The sequence below is a fragment of the Artemia sp. Qi Xiang Cuo genome, chromosome 10 (assembly GCF_049724085.1).
Source record: "Artemia sp. Qi Xiang Cuo chromosome 10, ASM4972408v1, whole genome shotgun sequence".
Classification (NCBI taxonomy): Eukaryota; Metazoa; Arthropoda; class Branchiopoda; order Anostraca; family Artemiidae; genus Artemia; species Artemia sp. Qi Xiang Cuo.
In genome coordinates, this window is record NC_142803.1 from 44,032,438 (window position 1) to 44,057,884 (window position 25,447).

Here is a 25,447-nt window from a genome sequence, read left to right on the forward strand (position 1 = left end):
CATTTTCCAATTTTGATTCTTGTGGCAGGGCTGGATCTAGGGGGATGGGGGCAATTACCCTGGATGGCATGACTGAGCTTGGTAAAACAAGCTTAATTTGTACCATTACAGGCAAAAATTGTAATATTTATCATATGCTTCTATTTCCATCTTCAGTTTATCTTCCAGATGTGCATCTCCAGGAATTTTGATCCAAATTCTTTCCTGAAAGGGGTCATTTCATCTGTTGCCAAAAAAGGAAAAGATCCAAACAAATGCCAATCTTATAGACCCATAACCGTCTTGCGCATCTTGAGCAAAGTGTTTAAAAATGTGATCTTCTCTAAGCTTGATACTGGACACTTTGGGGACAATCAGCTTGGATTTCAGAAAGGTCTTGGGTGCCCAGAGACTCATTGCCTTCTTGCTAACATACTTATGGACTCGGAAGGAAAAAAAGTTGCCTCTGTATATGTGCACTATTGATATATCAAAAGTATTTGATAGCATCAATCACATGAAAGCTATGAATGCTCTACTATACAATGGAGTAAGTTTGAGCATAGTGAGTACTCTAAAATTTTGGTACAAAAATTCAACTGTGTTGGCCAAGTGGAAAGGCAAAATTTCAGATCATGAAAAAATCAGAAGAGGTGTAAGGCAAGGCAGCGTTCTAAGTCCTCTTATTTTCAAACATGCCATCTCCAAGATTCTGGGCTATATCTTGCCCTCTCTCCTATTGCATGGTACTGACCTACCTTACTTGACATATACTGACGATGTCCTTCTGCTCAGTAGATCCAAAGAAGACTTACAAGAGAACTTGAATCGAATCATAAGTGATTTTCAATCTATTGGGCTTTTTATCAACATTGATAAGTGTGAATTCTTGTCCTTTAATGCACTGCAAAGTGATTCTGTCAATCTTGGAAATCATGTTGTCCCTACAGTATTGGAGCTGAGATATCTTGGTATAACAATTGCAGAAACAATTATTAAAACTAGACAAGCAATTGTTAAGCAAACAACTAAAGCCATTAAATGTGCTTATGAATCTGTAGTGTCAAATTGCAGATGCTACTCCAGGAAATCTCTTGCCTTGATTTATTGTTCAGTCTGCTCACCACACATAACTTACCTTGCCAGTGCATCCCACATGCTGTCAGTGAGAGACACTGAAAACATCAGAAAGTGCTACTATAAATTTGCAAAGTTGTTACTGTACATACCCAAGCCTTATAGGAACTCCCACCTTGAAAAATATGGTCTTAAGGAGCCATCCAAACAATGGTCTAGCATTCAAAATAATTTAGTGATAAAAGTTAATTTATATAGCCTAGACAATGTTTCTGGTAAATTTCTGCCAAATCATATTATTGACTTATGCATAAAGTGAATATACCACTTGATTCCTTTTTTTATAGCCTACTGATTACGATTACAGTAATAATTTCTACTGTAAATTAATTTCTGCCCCCCCCCCCTATATAATCCACGTAAAGTTTTATGTATATACAACCTAACCCTGAATTTGGACATTGAGGGGGGGGGGCTGAAATTAAATACCGATAGAAGTGATTATTATATTTGTAATAAGCATAAAAAAGGCATTAAACTGTGAATTAACTTTATTCCTAACTCAATAATATGATTTGGTAGAAATTTACCATATTTCTCACCTGCATTTACTTGAGTGTTGTGAATTAGCCTACACTGAGTGTTGTATCTTTATCTTTTTGAAGCTGGTTTCTTTTTCTTTTCTCTTTTTGTAGTGCTCCACTATAATCTATTTTTTTATATGGTGGGTAAATAAGTGTTATTATTAGTATTGATGGTGCAGCAGGGGAACCAAAGTCCACATTTGGGTCCCCTGAGAAAACCCTTACTTCAACTCTGTCTTGTAGAACTTGCTCAGGTAGATAACCTGGTAAAAATAAATAGCCCTTAGAGATTCTCTATAGTGATACTATAGATAAAAGTACGATCAGCGTCACTAATACCTGCTTGGAATAGATTACTCTCTTACCATATCCCAAAAGTTAGTTTATTTTTAAATAGTGCCCATGTAAATTTAAAAAATGCTGTCGAGATTTCCCGCTAAATTGTTATTTCAAATAAGAGGCACCTATAGATGATTAAATTTTACTTCCAAAGAAAGATGACACTTAAACAAATAATTCGCTCTGAGGAATTCACGAACAAAGAAAGATCAAAACGTAGAGCCAAAACAGGTTTTAGAGTCCCACAACCATTTTAGCGTCACATGCGAATCAAGATGAGCTTTTTAAGGCATAACATTCAGACTGGTTCAGTAAAGCGTGTAGTATTGAATTTGTGTGTCAAAACTAGTAATAACAATGCAAGACTGCACAGTTAGTAGATTTCTGAAACTCGCTAATTAGCGTCAGTAGCTTTGACTAAGCTCGGCGTAGGCACATAATATCAACAGAGGTATTCAAAACGCTAAGTTGTTCTCACCAAAAAACGGCAAGATTTATGAAAGAAAAGACCTTCATGAAAAGTTTCGTCTATTTTATGAAGTTTATGATGACTAAGAACTTACCTGCATGTTGTACTTGCATACCCCATTCTCATTTAAATCTAAATAAGACGACAAATGCATCAAATATTGAGCCTCTTATGAAAACCTAGATCCACTTAATTTGACAGGTAAATATGTATTTAATACAAACAGCTAGTTGCAATTTATTAATATTAGTTGAAGAGAAAAAAGGTAGTGTATTGATTTATTTAAATATTTAGTGCTGAATAAAACGGATAATAGCCCATATTGCAGAAAACCATTTGGGAAACCTTAATATTTTTGCTACTGTATGTAATTCTAGACAGTGTGTTGGTCTATTTGATTTTTTTTTTTTTTTTTTTTTTTTTTTTTTTACAGCTAAACAAATCTGGTAACGTTAAAAACAGTATATCTTAAAAAGACCCGATTAGAAACAAAAGAGTTCCACACTACCTTCATCAGCATTACTAAATAGCGTGAGTTACAGAGGTAACAACAAGCTATTATTGATGTTCAAAAACTTGCTAGTGGCTATAAGTCCAAATATTATACTTAGCATGACTAAGAGCTTTCATATTCAATGATTATTGTTCCTTTTAGATGCAAGAAGAGCATCGTTTTAGCAGCGTGCTTCTACAATGAAAAGAAATTGATCACCCTGTTTTTTTCACAAGTGAAGACTTATCCGCTAACATGCGAAAAACTACTTATATATATATATATATATATATATATATATATATATATATATATATATATATGAATCACCTCTCTTCTTTTTGTTGCCTCTTTTCGTATTGCAGTACTTGATGCCACTTTCCTTGAATCGCAATGGTTGGCTATTGAGGCCTTCAGCCTTCACAAATATAGCCTCACATCATTTCCCTTTGCTCGCTACGGTCGGCATCTCAGGCCTTAATCCCAAGAAAGGAAAAAAACAAGTTTTTTAAGCCTTCACAAATATAGCCTCACATCATTTCCTTTTGCTCGCTACGGTTGGGAGCTCAGGCTTTTATCCCAAGATAGGAAAAAAACAAGTTTTTTAACTGAGATTAAGGAGCAATATTAAAACTTAGAACTAAAAAAAATTATTCTGTATATGAAGAGGGACCGCCCCTTCCTTAACCCTTGCTCTTTACTCTAAAGTCTTAAAGCTCTTTAAAAATACTTCCCATTCAAAATCATGGGCTCTTGTGTTTGAGTAATATTTCCTAAAAGATCAGGACAAAAAGTCAGAATTTACGGCATTCTTTTTTTTATTTAATCTCTAACTGTTTTTCAAAGCAAGCCGAGAAATCCCTTTCCCTTCCCCTGTATAATATTTCCGGATACTTTCCCTCCCCCAGAAAATTCAGCCTATGGAAAATATCCCCCTCCCCGCAAAAAATTAACCCGAAAACTTTCTCACATTTCCTGATAACAAATACTATACGTGAACAATTTGGGTTATTTGTGTAATTTACATTTCTTTCCACGGGGACTATGGAGGATCATTTCATCACTACAAGCGCAGTTATTAGACCTTTGACTATGCTGAATTAAATATCCATCTTAAAATTTTGATTGGATGTCTTTGGAGAAAATTGGGCATGAGACGGGACTGGGTGCCCTCCAATCTTTTTCGTCACTTAAAAATTGCATTGCAACTTTTTACTTCCGTTCAAAGGAGCTATCTCCCGCTCTTTTAGGGCAATTATTTCGATACGATTGCCCCTGGGAAAAACAACCAAAGAAACAAATAAACACGCATCCGTGATCTTTTTTCTACTAAAAACTACAAAATTCCACATTTTTGTAGATTGGAGCTTGAAATCTCTACAATTGGGTTCTCTTATGTTGAATCTGACAGTGTAATTTTGTTTAGATAGCTTTTTGGGGCTGGTATTCCCCTTTTTCGAAAATTAGGCAAACTTTCTCTAGCCCATAGCTTTTGATGGGCAACATTAAACTCAATGGAATTTTAATATTTTGAATCAGGTTAAAAATTCAATTCTTTTAATGTATCTATGGTTATCAAAATTCTGTTTTTTACAGTTTCAGTTACTATTGATCCAAGTCGCTCCTCACTTCCAGTTCGTTACCACAAACTTTTCGAATATAAGAACCGGCTTATTGTCAATTAAAACTCCTACTTTAATTTTACAAATTCATTACTTAAAACCTCATACAGGTTTTTGCTTGGAATTTCTCAGTCACTGCAACACTACTGTCAGTTGAAAAATACAAGCAAAAACAGAAAACTTAGAACTAAACATTTTATGAGTGTATTTACACACTCATATATATATATATATATGTATATATATATATATATATATATATATATATATATATATATATATATATATATATATATATATATATAAAAATATATATATATATATATATATATAGTATATATATATATATATATATATATATATATATATATATATATATATATATATATATATATATATATATATATATATATATATATATATATATATATATATATATATATATATATATATATATATATATATATATATATATATATATATATATATTGTCTTTTCATGAGCCAAAAACCAGTTTTTTAGCCTTCAAGGCTCGAAACTGTAGCTTTTGTCTCACATTTTGCATGTTGGACAATGGAACGCAGCAAGATGCGGGTACCTTCTCTTTCAAGAATTGTTGTAATGTCAAATAACTTCATTTTTGGGTTTTTGTTCTTTAGTTACAATCTTTTTGCTATTTTTGTGTTATTTCTCATCTCATTTCTAGAATAAATTTAAATTTTCCTATTAGATCTTATGAATTAGATCTTATATATGTTAAATGAAAAAACACGTTTTTTTAACTGAAAGTTAGGAGCGACATTAAAACTTAAAACGAACAGAAATTATTTCGTATATGAAAGGGGCTGTTCCCCTCCTCGACGCCTCGCTCTTTACGTAATTTTTTTTTATTGTTTAAAAAATCGAGTTTTGAGACAGATTCAAAATTTAGCGTAAAGAGCGAGGCGTTGAGGAGGGGACAGTCCCTATCATATACGGAATAATTTCTGTTCGTTTTAAGTTTTAATGTCACTCCTTACTTTCAGTTAAAAAACTTCTTTTTTTTTATTTGATTTCTGAACGTTTTTGAATTAATGCAGGTTTTGATTTGGCTCACCGAACATGAATAATTAAAACTAAATTTGCATATTAATTTTACCTTTTTTGTTTATGGCTTTCTCGAAAGTTGTTTAATTTTATTTACGAGCGTTTTTATAAGTAATAAATATGCTTAATTTACGAATTAACTTACGTAACAAACTTCTATATTCGTATATTTTTATTACGTATATTAGGGGGGCTCTCCCCTTAGTAAATAACTTGCTCTTTACGCTAAAGTATAAATTTTGTTCCAATTCTTTAAGAATGACCCCTTAATTACAAAGGCCTTTAATTAGAACAAATAGCTCTTTTGAAAGTACTAAAAAAATTTAGCGTATAGTCAGGTATTGACTAGGGGGCAAACCCAATCATATACGTAAAAATTTCTGCTCCTTTTGAGTTTTGAAGTGCAACTTACTTTCAGTTGAAAATTTGTTTTTTTTTTTTTTTTAATTTCTGATCGTTTTTGAAATAATGCTGGGAAATCCGGTGCCCCCTTCATAGCAATGTCCATTCCACCATGGAAACTTCCTCTATGGAAATATCCTCCCAAGTAACCCCCGACACCCCCCCCCCCAACTACCGGAAAAATCTCCCTTGAAAATGTCTGTATACTTCCCAATAACTAATACTATATGTAAACATTGGGCAAAGTTCATACGAGAGACGTTCAATAAGTTCGTAGAACGGATCACTTAGAAATGACAAAATAAGTTCTAAGCCTGCATGCATGCTTATCTAGGTAAATGATATTCACAGCCTGAAAACTGTTCATTTTGCTTTGTACTTTCAGGTATAAGAAGACTCCAAAGTCATTATATCACTGTAGAAATGGATTCGTCAGTGCTCGAGTACAGAGCAGTGATCAAATTCCTTGTAAAAGAAGGTTCCTCGGCAAGAGAAATCACAAATCGGTTGGCCAAGGTGTACCAGCAAGACGCTCCCAAGTATTCCACGGTCGCCAAATGGGCCGCAGAGTTCAAGCGGGGCCGTCAGTCCCTGGAAGACGACCCAAGGTCCGGTCTACCTTTGGAAGTGACGACTCCGGAGGTCATCTGGCGTGTGGAAGACCTTGTCATGGCTGATCTTCTTTTAAAGGTCAAAGAAGTTGCAACCGAAGTTGGCATTTCTGAAGGGAGCGTTTTCAACATTCTTCAGGACCATCTTCATCTCTCCAAAGTGTCTGCCAGATGGGTGCCTCGAAATCTTCAAGTGCAAGATCGACAGCAGCGGATGCAGGTCAGTTCACAACTTCTCGAGCTCTACAGGAGAGACCCAGGAGACTTCCATTTGCGACTTGTGACTGGAGACGAAACCTGGGTACACCACTGGGACCCTGAGAGCAAGATCGCCTCCATGCAGTGGAAACACAGTGACTCGTCGCCTCCAAGGAAGTTTCGGACCCAATCCTCTGCAGGCAAGGTGATGGCATCAGTCTTCTGGGATTCGAAAGATCTCCTGCTAATCGACTACTTGCCCAGAAGGTCTACCATCACTGGTGCCTATTACTCGGATCCGATGGTTAATTTGCGCCAGGCAATCAAGACAAAGAGGCGAGGAATGCTGACTCGTGGTGTTCTCCTTCTTCATGACAATGCGCCGGTGCACAAGAGCCGCGTGGCACAAGCCACAATCAATCAGATGGGCTTTGGACAGTTGGATCACCCACCCTACAATCCGGATCTGGCCCCAAGCGACTTCCACCTGTTTCGTGCCATGAAGTCCGACCTTCGTGGAAAGCGTTTTTGTGACGATGAGGAGCTGATATCCGCCGTGGATCTTTTTTAATTTTTTTGAATTGTTGCAATCCCTTGTTAAAATATGTACACACATTTTTGCAATTACCAGTTTTTTGCTCTCTACGGAATTTGATGTCATTTCTTACTGTTTTCTTTTCAAAGATATTTGATTATTGAAGCTAGTCTGATTTTTAACAAAGGTATATACTAAGCTTCAAACTTTTGGTTTTCTTTCTTAAGATTTTTGAATTGTTGTAATTCTTTGTCAAAATAGAGAATCATCATTTGTAATACTTTTAAAGTTTCTATTTTGGGCCTTCCTACTGGCAATATACAGCTGGTTTCATTCAAGCCTATAAGCTTATTCGCGTGGTGAGTTGATTCTACCTAACAAAAAAACAAACGGATTTTTAAATTTTCAGGTATTTTCCTGGTTTTAATTAAAACATTAGAATTATTGCTCAGGCACAGTAAATATTTTTGAAGTTTACAAAATAACTTTATCTATTCTAAACTGAACTTGAAAATTTTTTCAACTTTTTTTCATGTCTTAAAAAGACAATGCTTGTACTTATAAGAAAATAAATTTGGTAATGATGTCTTTCTAACAATTTCTACTAAACTTCAAACTTTTGGTTTTCTCTTTTAAGGTTTTTGAATTGTTGTAATCCCTTGCTAAAATATATACAAATATTTTCGCAATTACCATTTTTTTGCTCTTTATGCAATTTCATTTCTTTTCATACTGTCGTATATTCAAAGATGTTTGATTATTACCACAAGTCCGATTTCAAACAGTGATTTCTACTAAGCTTCAATCTTTTTGTTTTCTTTTTTAAGGTTTTTGAATTGTTGTAACCCCTTATCAAAATATATGCAAATGTTTCTACAATTACCAGTTTTTTGCTCTTTAAGCATCTTAATATAGACCTCTCCATACATAAAAATCTTTAATTTTTCCACAGAAGTGTGACAACGTTTTGCAACACTGATGTGTATAAAAATGACGTCACTCATTAATTCTATTTTTCTAAAATAAAGGCTCTTAACGAATTATCTCTAACTTCTGATCTATCCAAATCGTTTTTTTAGGCCAGAATATCCCAGAGTGTCAATTTTCCCGAAAAAATATAGAGCCATTTTCAAAAAAAAAAAATACACACATACACAATTATTGCTCACTTATATGATAATATTGATATACTGATATAATATTGATGATATATTGATATATATATATATATATATATATATATATATATATATATATATATATATATTAATTTGGCTTTGCCACCGGGCCCCGGCACTCTGCACGCGGCAGGCTTCTATATATAGATTTTCACTGTCCCCTGTCTTCTAAGCGCAGACAATTTGAGCATTTTCTTGATGTCATGACGTCCAAATGGACCTTAAATTAGAAGTGGTGCTTTTGTAAAATTACGTTTTTTTATAGACCTTTAACTTTTACCTCGGCTTGTCTTTTGTAATTATGAAAGACAAATCGCCGAACCTTTGTTTCTTTCAATTGTTCAGGTGGTGGGACAAAAACTTCTTTTTCTTCCAAAGATTGTCTAGGTTTTTGAAATTACAAAGTATGGAGGGCATTGACGACAACCTTTGTTTCTTTTAACTGTTCAGGTGGTGGGACAAAAACTTCTTCTTTTGTCTTGGCTTCTCTTTTAGCATTATGAAAGATATATTGCCGAACCTTTGTTTATTTTAATTTTTCAGGTGGTGGGACAAAACATACTTTTTCTTCCAACGATGTATCCAGTTCATATTTTTGATTTTTAAAAGTATGGTAGGTATTGATGACATTATTTATGTCAAAATCCAAAACCTAACCATGATCGCTATCATATTCAATTTGTTTGGTTCGTTACACCTCGGCTAACCTTTTGTCATTATGAAATACATATCACCGAACCTTGTTTTTTTTAACAAAGGTATGGTAGGCATTGACGACCCTATCCATGTCAGAACCCCAAACCCAATCATCATCGCTATCATTTTCATTTTTGACATGTTTTGATTCTCGCTGTCCAGGCTGATTTTCATTGAGTCACTGCTCTTCATTTTCATTTTTGACTCCCTCATTTGTTCGGTGTCGTACGTCTTTTAGCCGCGTTTGTCTTTGCTCTTCATTTTCATTTTTAACCCTTGTTTTCCTGCCTAAATTCTATAATATTTATATATTTACCCAGCTAATACTGGTGCATAGTTTCCATGTAGATTGTTATCCATCTGAGGGAGGAAAGAAAGGCAATAAAGATTAGTGTTTGGTTGTTGCTTTTGCATTACTGTCCTGCTTCCACTCCAAAGTTCAGATGGAAACTAAGCCCTATGTGTAAGTTAGGGCTCATGCGGCAATACTTTGGTTGGGGCTTCACCTCCCAGATTTTCCAGAATATGGGTTTCTATAATCTTAGAAACTATAAATCTGGAATCCAGGATTCCAGAAAAACCAGAAAATAGGTCCCATCCCTACTACTTTGGTAAGTTGGCTTTAATTTCTCAATTCAAATATTCAACTAATCAAACTCTAAAACAGACGTATTACTATAAATTCTACTCGTATTCCACTAGTTTTCGCACTCCAGTGCTTTCCACTTTCTCGTTTTTGCCTTCCAGCAGTTTTCGAGATGAGCGGCCGAGCAGGAAAGTATTTCCAGGAATATCACGAAACGGATTTCGAAACCCTTTGTTATTGAGGTTTGAAGTACAATAAAAAAATAATGATTGCAATAGGTTATTGTAAGCGCAAATGAACGCAATAGCAATAACTGCAATAAGCAAATGAACGTTAAAAATTGAAAAAAGTAATCGCAATAATTAAAATAATTGATTTGAACGCGGGTTACTACTTAAATTCTCTAATTTCTTATGCTTGCTAAGCAATAAGAATAATTTTTTACTATCTTTCCAATTAAGCACTACACCTTGCCCACTTTAACGTATTGTCACCATACTTTGCAGATAAGATTAATTCGACACTATTTATTTTTTAAGCGAAATTCTTTCTCCAAGCGTTCATTTCAGCTTATTACAATTATTGCAATAACAATTTCAATTGTTTGCGCTCATTTGCTTAGTGCAGTTATTGCTTTTGCGTTCATTTGCGCTTACAATAACCTATTGCAATTATTATTTGCTTATACTTCAAACCTCAATAAGCTACAATAAGTCCTTTCTAGATATAAAATTGTCGATGGTTCTTTTCTATAAATATGAATTGAAAATATTTATATTTCTTTTTAAGGTAATGTGGGCCTGTAAGATTTTACTCTAATCAATTTTCAGCAATGGCTTTTGATAAGGGCCTGCAAGATTTTCACTCTAATCAATTTTCAGCCATAAGCCCCGAGCTCATTTCAGCTCATTACAGTTATTGCAATAACTTATTGGAATAAGCAATAACTTATTGTTATATTTTGCGATTTTTTTAAAAAGCAAAACGACTCATGGAGAGCAGATACAACAAAATCGCAAAAATGTTCACACAGAAACGGCTCACCTCAGCAGTTGAAGCGAAAAAAATTTATGAAATATTTAAACAGAGAAACGTAAGAAACATAATACTTTTATCTCATAAAAATATTGTGAGATATTTAAACAGCAAATGCATAGGAATAGGCTAAATCAAGTTCTAGAAGCAAGTTCCTAAAACAAGTTCCATTCAAAGGGCTAACCTGTATAAGCTTAGGCTAGCTATACTTGATTAAAAATAAAATTCCAATCTTGTATGTTCATTTCCCTGAAAATATTCCCCCTGGCGCTAAGGATTAAATTCTTGGATTAAAAGGACATGACCTTCATATTTTTTTGTCAAATATCAATGAAAAACCTCTGATAAACATGTTCAGTTTCTCAGGTGCATGCAACTTATGTTTCTTCAAAGCAGCCGTTGAACGTATAAACTTGCAACAAAAAAAGGAGGAAATTTGTTGGTTCACAAAAAAACGGCCGTTTTTGCCTGAAATCGCATCAGTGGGAACCCGAGTAAGAGATCTTGCTTTAAAAAACCTCACTTACTACACAAGATGATGAAGTTTTTGAGTTTTTAGTGCTCATTGATAGGAATTTCGATGAGTTGGCTCAGAACGAAGAAAAAAACTTCTCAGGTTATTTCAACATGGAGCGCCTCTGGGAAAAAAATGCTACATTGAAGCCTTATGGCTCTTTGCTATATGAAACGCTATAGTGGTTGCCTCTGACTTAAACATGTAATTAGAACTTTCAGTTTCTTTTGAAATAAACATTCGAAATTATCTAGGAGAATATGGGGGGGGGGATTTTCCAGGGGAAAACGTCTAGCACCGTTTCAGCTAGTATCCCAAATTTATTTTTATGTTTCCAATAAAACCAACTACAAATCCTTGCGCGATTTCTTTTCAAACATAGTGGCTGTTAGGGATGTTGTGCGCTAAGAAATTGTTTATATTACATATTTTTATATTATTTGTTTAATATGTGAGAATAAGTGTTAATAAGTTGAATTACCACTTGTGAATATCATTTCGATTTTTAATCCCCTGCTGATAGCATGTGAAGTTAGGATTTAACATTGTTCTACAGGGGGTGTTGAATGAAGTTCATTATGCAAGAGTCCTTTACAACTTAACTCGTTGAAAAAACAGTTTAATTTCCGAATACTACCTATGCAAAACATCGACATTTGACATTTATTCTAAATCCACCTTCAACAGCTTGTCCAGCTCGACTTTTAAACTATTTCAGTTGACCAACTGTAAATGGTCAGGCTAAGTTGAGGACTGATAGTGCAGGCGAAATGGATTCTTTCCCTGGTGAAACAAGCTAATTTGAGGGACAGCCTAGGTTCGCTGGGTTGTTAGTGGATGATTCAGTTGCAAATATTCAATGCTATGAGCATTCAGGTATGTTTGATTTTGTTTTGAGGGGGGAACAACCAAGAAAGAATATAAAATAGGCAAAATAAACGATAAAAACCAAGAAAATATGACCATAGAAATATGACCATATAACTATAGAAAAATTAAGCTTGGGTCTGGCAGTCGAAATTATTACCCGATGCCGCTTTCCTTGAATGATTGGTTGGAAGATAAGGCCTTCAGCTCTCACAATTATAGCTTTTGGTCATTTCTCTTCACTTACTAAGGTCGGCAGCTCAGGCCTTTATCATTCCTGGGCGTGTTTTCCTTCCGGTTTCTTGTCAAGCGAAAAGGCAACATTTATTTTACAAATTCATTACTTCATAACTAATACAAATTTTGCCCCACCATTTCTCAATCATCACAACGTCACTGTCAGGTGAAAAACAAACAAGTTAAAACAGAGAACTTAAAACTAAACAATTTGTGACTTTATTTACATATATATATATATAAATTTACATACAAAAATGGAATTCAATTTGAAATTGGTCGAGTTACTCGGATAGTTCTTACAACCCAATTAGCTAATAGAGCAACGCTCTCATAAGGTTTGCCCTGAAACAAACTTAGTTCTCTCATTCCCTGTCTACAGTTCATGAAACTCGTGGCTATACCAACCAATGACCACGCTCCTTGTTGTGATTCTTGGCACAACAGTGGCGCACCATTGAAGATTTCTTCCTGAAAAGCATTAACTTTCGTTTAGTTACTGAAATATTCTGCTTGGACTCTCGTAAGCATATCAAAGAAAAATATCTAATATTGAGGGTGCTATCATTCTCTACAAAAGCTTTTCTCAGAAAATTCTTCGTCATATAAGACCTGTTTTTGCCATTAAGATCTTAGACCTTACTTCCCTTATCTTTCATCGTACTATTAAGGTTTTCGTTCAAAGCTTAATCACAGTGCTACAACGTAGAGCTGATAGTTCTAACCGATCAAAGTCAAAAGTGGTGAAATTCAAATTGTTCAGCCCAATAGGACATTGATGATAATCATACTGATTAGCCAAAGACCGGCTCTTTAGCCTTCAAGGCTCTAAACTGTCGCTAGCATTGTTTTTAGTCTCAGGTTTTGCATGTTGGGCAATGCTGGGCAATCATATAAGTACCCTTTCTTTCGAGGTTTGTTGTAATATCAAATTATTTCACTTTTTAATTTACTTCTTCAGTTACAATTGTTTAGCGTTTTTTATGTAATTTCTCATTTTATTTTCTAGAACAATATTATATATATATATATATATATATATATATATATATATATATATATATATATATATATATATATATATATATATAAATAAAAATATATATATGCCTTTATATATATACATACATATGTATATATATTCGATTTTTTCACCACACCTTCACCCAAAAAATAGTAGATTTCATTTGTAAGTATCCAGTCTGTACTGACCGGACACTGATTATAACATTAAGTATACAACTTATGTAACTTTGACCCCACAGCTTATTGAAATTTTTGTTAAGTCTGTTGAATAAGGGTGTGTATGCCTTATATAGGTACAAGGAGAGAAGCTTCATCAATGGACAGTAGCTCAAAAAAGTAGCAACTATGCTGGAGTCCTTCACGTTTTCATTTATATAGATTCAAATCTGTCTTGTTGTTTATCGGCAAACGTCAATCGAGTTAAGTTGCACACTATGTCATAAAGACCAAACATCGAAACTTCATGAAAAACAGAGACTCAGAAGATTTTTATGGACACGGTGGGGGAGGGGCCGTGTCAATAGAACGTCTTTCATAACTTTTCTGCTGGTTTTGTACTTTTAGGCACGTTTTACCAATATTTTATACGAAAGCCCTCGAATTATTTTCAGAGTACATTAATATAGCCAGCCTTCTTATCTGTGTGCATGTGTATGGTACTGATTCTTTGGAGGGGCAAGTTATAAACTTCATAATTAAAAGAAGCCACATATATTACACATACTTTAATTATATTATACAACAAAATATGAATGAATGCTAATATACAACCGAAACTTGAATGTTTTGTTTGGTGGTGTATTTTCAAATACACTTAAAGAAAGCTGTGCTCCTTAAAGACGGCTGTAGAATCAAATCGCAAAAAAAACACTGCTTTGCCACGAACGCTATATAAGTGGTATTTAGCATTCCATTCTCATTAATGCAACGGTATTATTCTTCATTTTAGATTCTTTACCACTCATTTTGTAAATTTAGCGTCTACCTCAGTTCACTTCTGAGTTATAATTAAATAAAAAAACAAGTTTTTCAACTGAAAGTAAGGAGCAACATTAAAACTTAAAACGAACATAAATTATTAGGTACATTAGGGGAGTCACCCCCTAGTCAATACCTCGCTCTTTATGCTAAAGTTCGAATTTTGTCCCAATTCCTTGGGACAAGAATGACTCCCGAATCAGAAAGGCCGTTTTCATAGGCAGCGCAATAGCGCTGCCTAAGTATTCGGTACATTTGGGGAGTCACCTCTAGTCAATACCTCGCTCTTTACGCTAAAGTTCGAATTTTGTCCCAATTCCTTGGGACAAGAATGACTCCCGAATCAGAAAGGCCGTTTTCATAGGCAGACCCGGGCACTTCGTATCGAAGGAGTTGTCTTAGAAACTTCGAAAAGGGCTCATTCGATTGGAAATTGGTATGGATAATGCCCTTTTTACTAGTCAAAAGTAGTTGGAGGACCACTACCCCCCACGCCAATTAGTCCCCCAAAGACATCAAATCAAAATTTTGAGAGAGCCATTTTGTTCAGCGTAGTTCATTTCAGGATAGAAAATATACTTTTGAGGAGGACACTCCCCCCACAGCCCTCGGGGCAAGGTTTGCAAGTTATGCCCTGGGGGTATTTAAGGTTTTTTATAGAAGGCGTTGTCGTAGAAACTTGAAAAGAGGCTCATTCGATTGGAAATTCAAAGGGCTAGTGCCCTTTTTAATAGTCGAAAGTCCTTGGAGGGCAACTAGCCCCCCTCCCCCATACCCATCATTCTCCCAAACACATCCAATCAAAATTTTGAGATAGCAATTTTGTTCAGCGTAGTTGATTTCCAGATAGAAATTATGTTTTTGAGGAGGACACTCCCCAAAACCCTCAGGGCAAGGGTTTTAAGTTATGCCCTGAGGGCATATAAGAACGATGTTGGCACAATGCATCATTTATTATTTTGTTCTTTTAGAGCAGGGCACTTCGTATAGAAGAAGTTGTCTTAGAAACTTCGAAAAGGGCTCATTCAATTGGATATTGGAGTGGCTTGTGCCCTTTTTAATAGTCGAAAGTGATCGGAAGGCGACTGAAATCCCATCCAAGCCCACCATTTCCCGAAACACAACCAATAAAAATTTTGAGATAGCCAATTTGTTCAGCGTAGTTGATTTCCAGATAGAAATTATGTTTTTGGGGAGGACACTCCCCAACAACCTTCAGGGAAGGGTTGTAAGCTATGTTCTGGGGGCATATAAGTTTTTTTATAGAAGGCGTTGTCGTAAAACTTCAAAAACGGCTCATTCGATTGGAAATTCAAAGGGCTAGTGCCCTTTTTAATAGTCAAAAGTGAATGGAGAGCATTTAGCCCCCCCCCCCCCGCCCATCATTCCCCCAAACACATTCAATCAAAATTGTGAGTTAGCCATTTTACGCAGTGTAGTTGATTCCAGATAGAAATTACTTTTTGAGGAGGACACTCCCCCACAGCCTTCAGGGCAAGGGTTGTAAGTTATGCCCTGGGGGCATATAAGGTGTATATAGAAGGCGTTGTCGTAGAAACTTCAAAAAAGGCTCATTCGATTTGAAATTCAAAGGGCTAGTGTCCTTTTTAATAGTCGAAAGTGATTGGTGGGCAACTAACTCCCCTCTCAAGCCCACCTTTTCCCCAAACACATCCAATCAAAATTTTGAGATAGCCATTTTATTCGACGTAGTTTTAAGTTCTGTAAATTAGGTTTTTGAGGATGAAAGCCCCCTCACAGCGTTCAGGGTAAGGGTTGTAAGTTATGCCCTTGGTGCAAATAAGTTTTTATAGAACGCGTTGTAGTAGGAACTTCAAAAAGGGCTCATTCGATTAGAAATTGAAATGGCTAGTGCCCTTTTTAATAGTCGAAAGTAATTGGAAGGCAACTAACACCCCTTCAAAGCCCACGATATCCCCAAACACATACAATCAAAATTTGAGATAGCCATTTTGTTCTACGCAGTTAAAGTTCAGGAAATTACAACTTTGAGCAGGACACTTCCCCCAGATTCCTCAGGGCAAGGGTTATAAGTTATGCCCTGGGGGCATTCAAGTTTTTATTGAAATCTTTGTCATAGAAACTTTAAAAAGGGCTCATTCGATTGGAAATTCAAAGATCTAGTGCGCTTTTAATAGTCGAAAGGGATTTGAGGGCAACTAGCCCCCCTCTCTCGCCCACTTTTCCCCAAACACATCCAATCAAAATTTTTAAATAGCCATTTTGTTCAATGTTGTGGATTTCCAGATAGAAATGATGTTTTTGATGAGGACACTCCCCCACAGCCCTCATGGAAAGGGCTGTAATTTATACCCTGGGGCATGTTTGGTTTTTGTAGCTAGTGATGTTGCAGAAACTTCGGAAAGAGCACATCCGGCTTAAGACTGTAAGGGCTTGTGCCGTTTTTAATAGAAATAAGCGATTTGAGAGTTATTAACCTTCTTTCCGCGCCCACTATTTTCCCAAACACATCACATCAAAATTTTGAGCCAGTTATATTGTTTAGCATCGTTGAAGGTGCTGGAAATTAGGTCTTTCAGGATGATAAACCCATCAGAGCCCTCAGTGAAAGGGTTGTAAGTTATGCCCTGGGGCATATAAGGTTTATATAGAAAGTTGTTGTAGAAATTCCAAAAGGGGCTAATTTGATTGGAAATTGAAATTGCCCTTTTTAATAGTCGAAAGTAAGTGGAGAGTAATTAACCCCCCTCTCACGCCCACCACTTCCCCAAACACATTCAATCAAAGTATAGAGATAGCCATTTTGCTCAACGTAGTTGAAAGTTCTTGACATTATGTATTTAAGGATGACAAACCCCCCAGAGTCCCCAGGGCAAAGGTTGTAAGTTGTGCCCTGGGGGCATATAAGGTTTTTAATGATAGAGTTGTCGTAAAAACTTCATAAGGGACTCATTTAATTAGAAATTGAGAGGGCTAGTGCCCTTTTAATAGTTGAACGTGATTGGAGGGTAACTAACCCCTTCTCACGCCCACCATTCCCCCAAAAACATCCAATCAAAATTTTCAGATAACCATTTTGTTCAACGTAGTAGAAAGTTCTGGAAATTAGGTCTTTGAGGATGACAACCCCCCTCCCCCCAGCCCTCAGGTCGAGGGTTGTAAGTTATGCCCTGGGGGCATATAAGGTTTTTGTTGAAAGCGTTGTCGTAGAAACTTCAAAAGGGCTCATTTTATTGGAAATTGAAAGGGCTAGTGCCCTTTTTAATAGTCAAAAGTGATTGGAAAGCTTGACATTTTTATAGTGAAGATAGATGTGGGTATAATGTATTATGTTTTTGTTGTTGTTGTTGTTTAGACCAGGGCACTTTGTATGGAAGGAGTTGTCGTAGGAACTTTGAAAAAGGGCTCATTCGATTGAAAATAGGAAGGACTGATCCTCTTTTTATAGTCGAAAGTGATTGGAGGGAAAATAATCCCTCCCATTTGACTTTATGCTTAAAAACTAAATGTTGCCATAAGATTAAATCAAAATGCACTGTGTTAATGCTAATTCCCAATAAGGCATCTTATCCCAAGAACTACTGAGGGTATTATGTTCAAACTTTCGGGGCTGCTTCTGCTCTTAAAATTCAACCAAATCAAAATAGCGTAAGTGTATCCAAGCTATCAAAGAAAGCAAACAGTTTTTTTTGCAAATGGTATCAAGTTTTCTATTTCAGGTCAACTTGAGGAGGTATGAAACTAAATTAGATACGACTAATTTTGTACAGATTCTTAAGAGGGTGTATGTTGTTAAAAATTGCTGAAAAATTTTCTCCAGCATACAAATAGCAGGCCAAACTATAGATTCTTGAAAAAACGAAAAGATTTAAAGTATTATTTCCTTTTTCTCTGAAAAGACTATATCAATATGAAACAAACAGAAATTATAAAAAAAAACTTTTTCCACAAAATAAGTTTTTCAAAGAAAAGTAAAGAACTCCATTAAACAAAAAAAGAGCAAAAATAAAATCAAATAGTCCACCAAGGGCGAAACTACCACAAAGCAGCATCAATAAATAATTGAAACCAAAAACGAACAGAAATTACAATAAATAACCGAGTCAAACTCAAAACGAGCAGAAATTAACATGAGTTGGGCTCAAAACCCCTATGCCTTCCCAAGGCCAGAATATAATTTGCACTTCACTGAAAAAAATACAAATGAATGTGCATTGTCAGTTTAATCTACATATACTGATATTTAGTAATCAAAATGTTAATATTATTTGATTTATTAAAGTTATAGTGCAAATTTTGTTCTGACCTTGAGAAGCTATAGGGGGTGTGAGCCCTACGTACGTCAATTTCTGCTCGTTTTGAGTGTGACTTTGTTATTTACTGCACTTTCTGTTCGTGTAGGGTTTCATGTATTAAACGATGCTGATTTGAGGTAGTTTCACGCTTGGTAGATTATTCGATTTTATTTTTGCTCTTTTTTTGTTTAATGGAGTTCTTTACTTTTCTTTGAAAAACTTATTTTGTGAAAAAAGTTTTTTTAATTAATAATTAGAATAAACAGCTCTTTTAAAGGTACTAAAAAACACATTAGCGTAAAGAGCGAGGTATTGACTAGGGAGCGACCCCCCCCCCTAATATACGTAATAATTTCTGTTTGTATTAAGTTTTAACGTTGCTCCTTGCTTTCAGTTGAAAAAACTGTTTTTTTTATGTAGTTTCTTACCACTTTTTAAATAATACTGGGAAATCCAGCCCCCCCCCCCTCAATGAAAAATTCTCTTCCCTCATGAAAAAGTCCTCCACAAGAAGATCCTTTCACGTAAATTTCCCTCCCCACCAGAAAAATCCCCCCGAAAACGTCTGTATACTTCCCAATAACCAATGCTATATGTAAACAATGGGCAAAGTTCATAACTTGCAGCCCTTCCCCCGGGGACTGGAGGGTGGGGGGAGGGGGGTTCAAGTCATCCTCAAAGGGATAGTTATTAGATTTTTGTCTATGCTGAAAAAGATGACTATCTCAAAATTTTGATCGGGCGACTTTGGGGAAAAAATGAGCGAGGGAGGGGGGCTAGCTGCCCTCCAATATTTTTAGTCAGTTAAAAAAGGCACTAAAGTTTTTGATTTCCGATCAAATGAGCCCCCTCCAGATCTTCTACAGTCGCCGGTTCGATGTGATCACCCCTGGAGAAAAAACGTGCATCCGTGATTGTTCTTCTGGTAAAAAATTCAAAATTCCTCATTTTTGTACATAGGAGCTTGAAACCTCCACAGTGGGGTTCTCTAGTATGCTGAATCTTATGTAGTGATTTTCATTAAGATCAATTGATGTTTTGGGGGTTTTAACCCCCTTTTCCAAAAACTTGGCAAATTTTCCCAGGCTCGTAACTTTTGATGGGTTTGAAATTTGGTGATTTTTACACATTTTGAATAAGAATCAAAATTCGACTCTTTTGATGTATCTATAGTTATCAAGACTCTTTTTCTTAGAATTTTGGTTTCTATTGAACCACATCGCTCCTTACTTACAGTTCATTGCCACAAACTGTGTGATGACTGTTAAGCAATTTTCGACGGAAAATTCAATATAATCTATTCGTTAATTTATACTTCCATCTGAGTGGAAACGCAGTTACGAAGGAAATACTCTAAAATTATCAGAAATATACCGAGGAATACAATCAAATCCAAACAAAAAAATTGACGTAAGACCACAGCATGCAGATTGTAAGTCTGCGGGCCATGTATTGTGCTTTGGAGGGCCGTAGTTTCCCCATTCTACCATAACGTAGCGATCTTGCTCTAAAAGCTTTTACTTACTTCACAAGATGATGGATTTTCTGAGCTTTCGGCGCACATAGACAGGATTTTCGAGGAGTTAGTTCGGAATGAAGACAAACACATCTCAGGTGATGTAAGTTTTACTTTCACCTCTCGCATTGCATTGCCTAGAACGATAAAAAATCAATCAATAGCAAAATTATTTTGTTCCAACGTAAGAGGCGATTCATGGAAAAATCATGGAGGACAAACGAGGATATTGCTGGCCAATGAAAAACGGAAGGATAAATATGCAGATGTTTCGGTCGAGAACTCCGCTCGACGTTCCTCAGTGCACAAAAGAAAATAAAGAGTAAAGAATATACGACTAAAAATCCTATGGACAAAATAAAAACAAATTGAACCTTTCTTTACATGATATTCGGCTTTCAGTGGCTGGAAATATCCTTGTTTATTCGTCTTGACAAATTTTCAATTAGGTCATCCAGAGCTTGTGTTGTCTTAGAAATTATTTACAGGTTAATTCATAAATTATTTCGGCCATAAACATAGAATCGACTCTCGGTATCTTGAACCTCGATAACTCCAAATAATTGATATCTCGAAATATTATCAATCCCCTTGGAAAAACTTGTCTAAGTCGAAGAAATAAATCATGCCTAACTCGAAATAATTTTGCAGTTATATTTTTCCTCTGTAAGCCGAAGTGACCAGAAAATTACCTTTATACCTCAAAATTCAGCAGATAAATCGTGATTTAATTTTCGCTTTACCTCAGCAAGTCAAAGTTTACCTCTGTATCTCGCAGTTTTTCCAACGGACCTCTGTTAGTTGAAACCCCAGTATGCAGGTTGCAACGTGTAAACTTTGATATGTATTAATTTTGTTTGATATATTTTTGTAAATATTCTTGATATGTCAAATCTATGATGCACTAGTAAATTATTCTCAACTTAGTAGTGGCTGTGGAGTAAATTTAGCGATTTTGTACATCTGTAACTCAAGTTTTTATTTGGCTTACCTCTATAACGCTTTACCTTTATAACTCGAATTCTACGTAGAATGACCTCTATTACTCGCCTTATGCATAAGTCAAACTATACGTGACTCGAAGAAAATTCATAGTCCCGTAAATATCGAGTTAGCAAGAGTCAACTGCATTACCGAAAGAGTAATGAAGTTAATACCTATTGCTGCCTCTTTGCTAGTGATTCCAACTTCGTGGATTCACAGCTTCGCTTCCTCAATAGGTAGAAAAGCTGGCTTTGCCGGTCACAATTTACGACAAATAAAAGTTATGACAAACAAGATTACCCTCAAATACAAAGAACCAGCGTGCCATCTACAATTTACTGAAAACAATTCATTATCTTTATCCCGCCTGTAGATTCTATCTCATCATATCTCTGAGGTAATAGTCAAAAACCGTTTGATAATCTGTTATCGAAGGCAGAATCAACAGGGTAATGCAGATCAGAGGATCGAAGCATAATTGAGCATACATTAGCCCGCTAATATTCCCATTGAGTGCAGCTCAGTAAACGGTTTTTGGCAATTATTTCAGAAGTTTGAATTTTTCAGATACGATCTTTAGGTGTAACAACAACAATATTTTGCTCTTTATTTTTCTTCGGAAAAAATTACTTTTGAAAACAGTTTTTTTTTAAGCCAGTTGCTTGAAAAAGAGCACAACATATTGCTAAAATAAATAAACTAAAAGTAGTTTTCAAACTACTAAATCTGTAGTGGTTTAAAGCATTAACAAACAAAATTTAGCAGTAGTTGTTCAAGTGAAAAATTTTGATGACATGAAAAATAGTGTTTTGAGATCGAAATGTTTGCAGGGAGAAACCTTGGGTTCAGGTCAATTTAAACCATGGAGAGAAATGTATAGCAAAAAGGCTATTATTTTTCCAAGAAAGAGTTTTCGAATGTACATTCTTTTTAAATTCATTCAACGCACAAAAAAAAAGTGAAATTGAAACATTTTGTTTGACGTATTTTAAGTTAACACTAATAGCATTTTCTTGCAGGCGACCCTAATCTGGGAGCGTCTAGTTTTTATGACGAGAAAATAAAATTATAGTCTGGGGAAATCTCAAGATGGGGAGATTATGCATCTCACAATCTGGGTTTGCTGTGACAAGAGCATGACTAATTTTTACATTCATGCTCTTGTCACAAGAGCGTGACAAGAGCATCGTATTATATTTGTAAGAATGTAATCAAATTTTTAGATGGTGAAGTACTGAGCTTCTAGAAGTAGAACATAAATCAACATTTTACTATCAAAACTAGCACTTTGAATGGAGCAAAGGAAAACTTTAACTACTAGGCCTAAAAGGTATCCAAAAATTTCATAATCGATTTTTCGAAGAAACTAAAATTTGGCACCTGTCAAAGATAAAAATCAGAAATGGAAGTTCTTTTAAAGGAGCTTGATTTTGGGCACATTTCAATATACCACCCTCAATTTCAGTGCTTCTATTCCACTAATGTGAGAATAAAGTATTTAAGTGAAAAAAAGAGTAGAATTATAGTAGGACACAATCCGAAAGTAAGAATGTTATTGTGCTTACTATTGAACAGGAATGTTAAAAAATTGATTCTTGTGCTATATTACCAGTGTTTCCACTTCACATTTTTTAAATCCCTAAAAGGCTTTTGGAAAATCCCTAGAAATCCCTATTTACACTACCAAAATCCCTAAAAGTTTCCCCACTTTCTGACTTCTTTTCAAGTTACAAGCAAAGCCTTATTATGCTGGCTTTTAATGAGAGCACAGCATGGTCTGGTAAAATGTCAGAATACCTTAGTTGCCTGAAGTAGCTAAATTTTAAATTGATTTATACTTTTCTAGATTTTTAATCAATTTGCTTTTATTTACCCGTGTTTTCTCTTTCTTTTTTCTTTTTTTCTTTTTTTCTCTCTTCTTCATTTTCATTTTTTTTTGTTGTTATGGTCCTCAACAAGTTCGCTTCCAAGATCCTTATTATTATTGGTGTTATGTTTCATTTTTATTTGAATAAATTGAATTGAATGGGAAAAAGATTTTTTAAATAAAATGGAAGAAATCCCCTCTGATCCCACTCAAATGTTGGCGCATCTATTTTTCCCTGTTTTGCATCCATTTGTTCTTATGAGGCAGCCTGATTTATGTGCTGATTTAGTGATTTTTTTTCAAGAATCTAGAGATTTTTCACTGGACCGCAACCCCAAAAGAGCCTTCTAGGAGACAGTTCTAGGTGTTTACCCCCCTCCCCCTGGGAAATAGGATCTTCTAAATTTGAGAAACAAATTTCAGACATTTTTAACATAAGCACAACTCAATATAAAAAAAAAAGTTAAAACAAAAATAATGCATGAAAAAGCAACCAGTTGGATATCAGCCCACATAGGATCTTCAGAAGCTATCTCAACTCCTCCCACCCTTAAAAATATAACATGAAAGAAATAAGATATTTTAAAGCTAAACTCAAAAACTTGGCTGTTTCATGATATTACAATATCTTTTAAGTTGGTTTGCAGTAAAATTCTACTTTAGCTACATTTGGCTATCTTGCAAAAGGCTTAGGTTATGAAAATGAAACTTTCAGGAATGGGTCTACAGGCTAAAGTATGTCCCAGGAATTTATTTTGAAGTACATAGCTCCACTCTTTCTCCCTCTAGAGGGTCCTGACCTTTGATAACCTTTAAAAATTTGTGTTTCATAAAAGTGAAACCTTGCAAAATAAATCTTCTGCTTAAATGAAGCACAACAAAATTATTTTCAGCCTCACAACTTTTCTTAATCCCAATTTGTAAGGTTTAAAGATATGCCAATACATTTCATAAATTTTGAAAAAAAAAATATATGGCTTAAAATTCTACTCAAATAGCAGAAATTGTATTTTCAGAACTAAAACCAGAGACAAAGAAACTGATAACTGAAAATTAAGGCAAAATGTTGTTTTGTCAAAATTTCAATAGGTAATACACCTGTCATGTACACAAAGTATGAGACAATCTACACAAAATCATCCAAGAATTCGAATCAACTCAATATGCAGATATACTATAGCCAAAATTCTAGTCTATTTGTTCATTGAAAAGACATGATACATGACATAATCAGCTAGACTAGTTTGGTAAAGATGCAGAGAAAGAAGCCCTAATAAAAACAAATTATTTCGTACTGTATATTATTCAGTCTGTTTGGCTGTAAATGTGCATAGATGCTTGTATTTGTGTTTTTTTTTATCAGGGCGGTCCTTCCACGCTGGTTATTTTGTTTCAAATTTCACGGGTTTATCTAAGTCCAACCAAAACAAGATTGTTTGCCAATTGCTATTGCCAAAATCCCGCCGTTCTATCCAGAATTCCATTTCCCGTAACAAAAGTCCATAGGCTCGGCAAGGAAAAAAGTAGAAAATCCAAATTTAAAGTAGAAATAAAGCACTAAAGTAGGTCTAAAAATATTAGAGGAGAAATTTCAAAAGTGTAGTGTAATCTAAAATATAGTAGAAATGGAATCACTGCTCAATTTATTGATCACAATAACTTATCTCTCTGCATATTACTAAAAACTTCCACAAGAACCCTAACTTTACCGAATCTGATACAAAGACTCCCCAAACTATAATTTTAGCGATGGTTTAAAAATTATTCTACCAAAGTCAAGTTAAAGAAGATCTTTGAATAAGATCCTACATTGATAAAGTATTAAAATTCTATAATAAATCTTAATCGAACGCACCCTTATCGTCCCAGGTGATGACAATGCAGCGAGTATTTCTATCCAGTCTCATTCCTTCATAGCCAAGACAGCTTGGTCTAACAAAATCAGAAAAAATGACGGATGATTCCAGCTTGGCTAGGACAATGCCGCTTCCAGGCAGTGGGGAACGAACCATGCCCACGACCAGCTTCTCCTGTTCCCAGGGTGACATGCTTGAAGTTCTTACGGACGCAAGGCGTGCCACCCAATTTGCTCGAGGTGAACTAAAAAAAACATTTCTTTGGGAAAAAGATTACAGAATTTTCGTCAAACTCTATTGATCAACAGTGTTGGGGTCTGCGCCCCTTTTTTCAGATAAATGTCTCTTTTCCTATTTCCTTCTACCAAAATACACCCTTTTGCTGTTTAAGTCTCCCTAACTCAATAAATTCTGAAGTTGGATTTGTGGTAACAG

The 25,447-nt window shown here is 35.2% G+C and overlaps 2 protein-coding genes across 3 annotated transcripts in view; one reads left to right on the top strand and one right to left on the bottom strand.

Annotated features, from left to right (window-relative positions):
- Window positions 1-2,299: 2,299 nt before the first annotated feature.
- On the top strand, window positions 2,300-7,529 carry LOC148947797 (histone-lysine N-methyltransferase SETMAR-like). 2 transcript variants are annotated; one of them, XM_089096238.1, is made up of 2 exons: window positions 2,300-2,430; window positions 6,437-7,529. In XM_089096238.1, exon 2 carries the CDS (start codon window positions 6,475-6,477, stop codon window positions 7,429-7,431), a length of 957 nt encoding a protein of 318 aa, XP_088952364.1. In that variant the 5' UTR covers window positions 2,300-2,430; window positions 6,437-6,474; the 3' UTR covers window positions 7,432-7,529. The 2 variants fall into 2 exon arrangements, with proteins under 2 accessions (XP_088952364.1, XP_088952363.1); XM_089096237.1 differs by having other exon boundaries at window positions 2,326-2,649.
- Window positions 7,530-12,710: 5,181 nt separating this feature from the next.
- LOC148947798 (atrial natriuretic peptide-converting enzyme-like) overlaps window positions 12,711-25,447 on the bottom strand; it is a 195,628-nt gene continuing 182,891 nt past the window's right edge. Inside the window, exons 13-15 of the mRNA XM_089096239.1 lie at window positions 25,012-25,256; window positions 20,315-20,442; window positions 12,711-12,979 (exon numbers count right to left, since the gene is read on the bottom strand). Coding sequence (XP_088952365.1) covers window positions 12,773-12,979; window positions 20,315-20,442; window positions 25,012-25,256 — 580 coding nt within the window. The 3' untranslated portion in view covers window positions 12,711-12,772. The remainder of the gene's footprint in view (window positions 12,980-20,314; window positions 20,443-25,011; window positions 25,257-25,447) is intronic.

Coding starts and splice junctions, on each gene's coding strand:
- LOC148947797 (XM_089096238.1), top strand. CDS start 6,475: ATGGATTCGTCAGTGCTCGAGTACAGAGCAGTGATCAAATTCCTTGTA.